Source organism: Dendrobium catenatum, unplaced genomic scaffold (genome assembly GCF_001605985.2).
Source record: "Dendrobium catenatum unplaced genomic scaffold, ASM160598v2 fragScaff_scaffold_621, whole genome shotgun sequence".
Classification (NCBI taxonomy): domain Eukaryota; kingdom Viridiplantae; phylum Streptophyta; class Magnoliopsida; order Asparagales; family Orchidaceae; genus Dendrobium; species Dendrobium catenatum.
The window spans coordinates 2,517,112-2,523,115 of record NW_021319083.1 but is presented as its reverse complement, the minus strand read 5'-3'; the positions used below and the strand labels follow the sequence as shown (position 1 = coordinate 2,523,115).

Here is a 6,004-nt window from a genome sequence, read left to right as displayed (position 1 = left end):
ACAAGGTCCTTAAAGGAGGCAAACAATAGTCGGAAGGCAGAGCCTGAAGCAATGATGGAGGAGACAAAATAAATAATCAAAATACCCCAGCCAAAAGGGTACCCTAGGCCAAATACCAACCCTATAAGAGTATAACCATAATAACAATAATATAAGAAGCAGATACCAAAAACACTGTAAGCAGAGAAGAACTTATCAAAGCAATTAAATCATAAATCCTCCACCAAAACAGAAAGACCAACCCACTGAATAACACTAACCAGCCATACATGAGACACCACCCTGCAAACTGCAGCAAAATCATCCAACAAATTGAAAGCCAACAATAGTTAGCAACACCAAATAAACTGAAGCCATCAAAAGTCCCCCAGGAAACTACAAAAGGAAAAACATAGCGACAACCAAGCCTCCACCTCAGACCAACCATAGGACCAAATGCTAACCATCCAAGATAACAGAGGGAAAAGCAACCAAACACATAGTGGACCCAAGGGCGGAACCAAGTTGCTTTCAGGGGGGGCAATTGCCCCCCCTTAAATTTTTTTTTTAATTACAGGTTAGGGCAGTTAAGCAATTTGCCCCCTCTAAAAAAATATTTTTGCCCCTTCTTTGCCCTAAATCTGAAGCGAGGGGCTTGAGTTGCTGATGTGAAACCTGAAGTTGATCAGATGGTTGAAGAGAGTAGCATACCACTCCCGTGGTGATTGCTTGAGGCCGTATAGGACTTTCTTCAGTTTGCAGACGTAGTTGGGATGAATTGAATCTTGGAAGCCCGGAGGTTGGTGCATGTAGACAGTTTTTGATAGGGTGCCGTGAAGGAATGTATTGGATAAATCAAGATGATGAATGTCCCAGTTGTAGTTCGATGAAGATAAGCACCCGTATAGTTGGCATTTTTGCGATGGGTATGAACGTCTCGGTGTAATCTAGACCGTGTTCTTGATTGTATCCTTTAGTGACCAAGCGAGCTTTGTATCTAGCTATTGACCTGTCCGAGTTGAATTTAGTGTGGAACGTCCATTTGCAGCCAAGGACATTTTGAGAGGGGGCGGGAGGAACCAACTCCCAGGTACCTTGCACTTGCAGAGCTTGGAATTCTTGAGACACATTGCCTTTCACCATTGTTCTGATTTCATGGCCTAATTATAAGTGGTTGGTTCATTGTTTTGAAAGGTGTGAAGCAGTTCAAAAAATTTCTTGGGATTTGATTTCTCGCTTTTGAGGCGGGTTATCATGTGGTGTATAGGCATGGACGGAGGTGGAGCAACTGCAAGAGGTTGAGTTTGATCGGCTGAGTTGGAGGGTAAGGGTACTATGATCTCAGGTGCAGTTGGGAGTGCAGGTTAGGGTTGAGTATCAGTAGAAGGGATTTGTGCAGATTTTGAATGAGAAAAGGGAGCAGAGTTGGTGGTGGAAGATGTGGAGATTGTGGTAATTGAGGAGGGTATTTGAGTTGTTGGCACGAGAAGTAGTGGTGGTGTCATGAGCGGAGTAGAATCGTGAGGTGATGAGTGATGGAATTGATTTGAATAGGGAAAGAAGTTTTCGTTAAAAATAACAAGACAAGATGTATAGATTTTGTTTGTGTTGGGATGTAGGCACCTTGTAGCCTTTTTGAGTGGTAGGGTAACCGATGAAGACGCACGGGGTAGATAGAGGAGAGAGTTTGTTGGTAGAGTATGGCTTTAGCCACGGGTGGCAAAGGCAGTCGAATACGCTCATTGGGGCGAGGATCAGAGAGAGACGTCTAATACCATGTAGATAAAGTGAGAAAGAAAGACTCACGGGAAAGCAAGAAAGAAACAGAGCAAAGTAATTCTATTCAATTCTTTTACAATAGTGCATTGTTGATATAAATAGAGAAAGCATACATGAGAGGTAATGTAAAACAAGAAAGTACATGTGGATGGCCAACCTGAGGGAGCCACGTGTACGTGGCTAACCGATTGATGCCACATAATAATGACTAATGTCTAATGTACTTAAAAATTATGCATATTTTGGTTTAACAAGATGCTACTACTGTTTTACTTCTAATTACATATACATTACCATTCTATTAATATATTTACTAAAAGCAAACCATTTTTATGACAATAAACTTCTTAAGAGCAAAAAATTATGTCATTAAGCGTGCATTTAAACACCCTAGTTATAGAGAGCTATATATAGAACTCTCTTGCATTTTCTAGCCATCGCAGTCGACGATGTCACTACCAGCTATCGCTACCAACAACCATCATCACCGCCGACGACCAACACCAGAAATCATCATCATCTCTAAAATATTGATGATATTTGACCCTATTGTTGGGTATATTTGTCTGCTTGTGGATATATATTTATATAATTCATATTAAAAAAATTAAGCCATGTTGTTAGACATAGACTATCCCTATGTGAATGCTTGGTCTTTATAATCTCCCTTTCTTCAACAATGAAAATAGATGAATATTTGTATAATTTTTGTTATATAGTAGATTTTACGGTTGAGCCAGGCCTTATGATTTTTTTTCTTTTACGAGTTTTTCACATAATCCTATCATTTATATTTTATGTACTAAATCTTTATATATTGCTAATATATAAAATATACCTTACTGTTGTTATTAAAATTTTAACAAAAACAAAAGTTTGAATTACCTGATAAAGTACCGCTTAGCAAATGGAAGCAAGAATTTTTTTTTTGGGTAAGGTCATGGACCCATGGTGGGCATGCGCCGTACAGAAGGGCAAGGGTGTACAGCTGGCGAACGCTCCTTTCTCTGAAATGCGGGACCCACGCCACGTCAAGTTGCACCGATATTCCGTACGAACCCCGTTTGTCGGCGGACGCGGGCACGCCGCGCCAGGCCTCGCGCGCTGCAAGGCGGCTGATGCTCATTAGTACAACCCCCGCCGTCGCCGTCGACTCCACAGTCGCTTTCCAACCAATGGAGAAATCCAGTCACAACACCCCCCGCTACCACCCCTTCCTGTATTACAGCTGTCAGGTGGGTTCGCGCTGGGTGCAGTTCAGCTCCAGTGCACCAAATTTCCTTCCCACGTCGGCGGCTCACCGGGATTGGCGTAGGAGAATCCAGACGGCGAAGTAAACGCGCTCCACGAGCATGGTGGTCCCCACATCCCGACACTCCACGTGTCCCCCTCAACCCACCCCACCACCAACGCTTTAAACAGAACACTCTCCTCTCAAAAATATCTCTATAAAAGTCGATGCCATTTAGTGAGGTGGACTAATGAACAAATAATTTTCTTATGACACTTTCAAATTATTTTATAATAAATATTGCCTAAGCAGTCCAGAATAATCTTGACCGTTAAAAATGTCAAAATGGACGGCGATCAATCACTCTTATTGGCGAAGCTGCGGTAATCGGACATTGTGCTTGCATTTATTTCTTCACCAGCTGACTTTTATAACAAGTAATGAATCCTTTGATAAACGCATTCCATATTTCTCAGTATTTGTTCCTTACCATGGCGTACATAGCCATTTTTCTAAGCACTAGCTAGAGCGAAATGAAGGTGAAATTATCAAATTTATCAGAATGGAACCAGCACACAAAAGAAGCGCATATGCTTTCTTTCTCGAGGAGGAAGTGGGGATCCAGTGCAGGACGGCCACATCTTACACTATATAATAGTGATAAATGACGAAGCTCACATGGAGGAGAGAGAGAGTGAGAGAGAGAGCAGAGTAGCGGGTGAATTGAGGGCTTTAAAGGAAGAGGATGGGCCTGTTGAAGGCTTCAATCCATGAGGCAGCTTAAGCTTCTGTTTCCACCGCAAGCCATTATTACTGGTTTCTTCTACCCTCTTCAAATATAGTTACTGTAATAAGAAATTCATCTTCTACCTGTGCTGGTTAATTAGGTCTTTTTCGTATCAGCTCTCACTATTTATATATAGATATATATCCTGGTCTGTCTTCCATTACTCCTTCCTGCCAGTTGCACGCAGTAGTGCTTGGTGTACGTCTTCTGCTCTCTGTTCATTTTGGAAGTTTTTGTTATGGCGCGGCAATGGGAGATGGAGTTTGGAATGGGAGTGGGGATGCCGGCGGGGTTTGGTTCGGCTTCGGCGCCGGCATATATATACGGGGTGCCGGCCGCTGCAGAGACGACGCTGAGGGTTGACGAGTTGCTTGATTTTAGCCACCATGACCTCTTCGCTTCTTCGTCTTCTTCCTCTTCGGTTGCTGCCGAGGCTAACCTGGTTCCGGCGGCGCAGTTCTCCGCCGGCCACGTTTCCAACCCAGAATACCATTATCCACGCCATGCCTCCTTTGCTGACGATATCTACATACCTGTAAGCAGCTTATTAAACAAAGTATATATCCATTATGGCTACTTTTGGAATTGTTCTCTTCTGTTGCTGTAGTGCCCGAGTGAAGCTAGCTGATGAATGAATAGAATGAATATCAGTAATCAAGAGTTCTCTTATGCTTCTTTATAATAAAATTTTTATTTTGACTTTAATTTCTTTTTCTTGGATGAATAAAATAAATAAAATTATGATTTTTTTTCTATAAATAAGGTAGTTTGCTAATAGATAATGTTAAAGTTTTGTCTTTTTTTGCTTAATCTTATTAAAGTTTTTTAATTGATAAATATTAATCGTGATCTTATGAAAATTTCCTTATCAGATTATTAATGCCAGCATATCTAAGTTACGATTAACAATTCATGGCTACTTCAATTGATATCGCTTTGTATGTGTAATGTTTTTGGCAGAGCGATGAAGTTGCAGAGCTGGAATGGCTGTCAAAGTTCGTTGAGGATTCCTTCTCCGATGTACCTGTCCAATCACTCGCGGCGGAGACAGCGCTGCCTAACGCTACCGCTCACCGCGCCGACGTATCCAACGTCGTCCGCGGCGCGAGGAGCAAGAGATCCCGCGGTGTGCTTACTGTAGTTGAATCAGAGGCGAATCACCACGCGGCTTCTGCTTGGTCGTCGCTTACGCCTTCATCCTCGACGACCTCCTCCTCATCTTCATCAGATTTCCCGACGACCAAGGGAAGTAGCAGGAAGAAACTCGCAACGGGGGAGACGGTGGAGGACGGCGGTGGAGTCCGGCAGTGCACGCACTGCGCGTCCGAGAAGACGCCGCAGTGGCGGACTGGTCCTCTCGGACCGAAAACGCTCTGCAACGCTTGCGGCGTGCGGTTCAAGTCCGGCCGGCTTGTGCCAGAGTATCGGCCGGCGGCGAGCCCAACCTTCGTTCTAACGCAGCACTCCAACTCTCACCGCAAGGTCATGGAGCTCCGCCGCCAGAAGGAGCTTCTAATACTCCGCCGCCACGACAATGCTTCCCCGTCGGCCACCTTCCCCTCCGCCTCCATTGCCTCCGCCGGGACGGAGATGATATACCAGGACTACAACGTTTACTGACTTGCCGTCGTGGCCGTCCGCCGCCGTTCTTTAATTCTTCTTCCATTAAACTCCTCCGAAAAAATTGGAAAATTTTTGTATGAGGATATCCCGATGACAAACCTTTCCGAATCGGCTTCCATATAAATTTGAAAATTTTCGAGTCCTTTCAAGAAATTCTAATATAATTTTTTTTTTCATATAAATTATTATTGCAGAATAGCCGACTTGTCGGACGGTCAGATTTATTCCTATAAATCATTGGACCAGTTTTCTGCGACTCTGATTCCCTCTTCAAAAATTTTAACGGACTTGCCACGTGAGCATTACGTGACAAAGTGAAACGAACAGATCACGTGACGAGGGAGAACAGGAATTGACCAGAAGTTGATAAGCCAGCCTTATACTTTTGGACTGTTATGAACTTGGAAGAATAAGGAGGATTTTGCTGAAGGAGAAGCTGATAATTTTCCCAAATTTATTTTAAGTTCTTATTTGGGATAATTTTTTAATATTTTTAAAAGTAATATTTTGACACACAAAATTTTAATTTAAATAACTTTTGGATTAAAATTTTACTTTAATTTCGATTATGAATATCAGTCACTTTTTTTTATCACCTTATCTCT

General features: G+C 42.7%; 1 protein-coding gene across 1 annotated transcript; it reads left to right on the top strand.

The window, feature by feature from the left end:
* The first annotated feature begins 3,481 nt into the window (after nucleotides 1-3,481).
* On the top strand, nucleotides 3,482-5,542 carry LOC110116746 (GATA transcription factor 4). Its single transcript, XM_020850446.2, has 2 exons — nucleotides 3,482-4,311; nucleotides 4,737-5,542. Exons 1-2 carry the CDS (start codon nucleotides 4,015-4,017, stop codon nucleotides 5,394-5,396), a joined length of 957 nt encoding a protein of 318 aa, XP_020706105.1. The 5' UTR covers nucleotides 3,482-4,014; the 3' UTR covers nucleotides 5,397-5,542.
* The last annotated feature ends 462 nt before the right edge of the window (nucleotides 5,543-6,004 follow it).

Coding starts and splice junctions, on each gene's coding strand:
- LOC110116746 (XM_020850446.2), top strand. CDS start 4,015: ATGGCGCGGCAATGGGAGATGGAGTTTGGAATGGGAGTGGGGATGCCG. Junction 4,312..4,736: donor CTGACGATATCTACATACCT/GTAAGCAGCTTA, acceptor TGTTTTTGGCAG/AGCGATGAAGTTGCAGAGCT.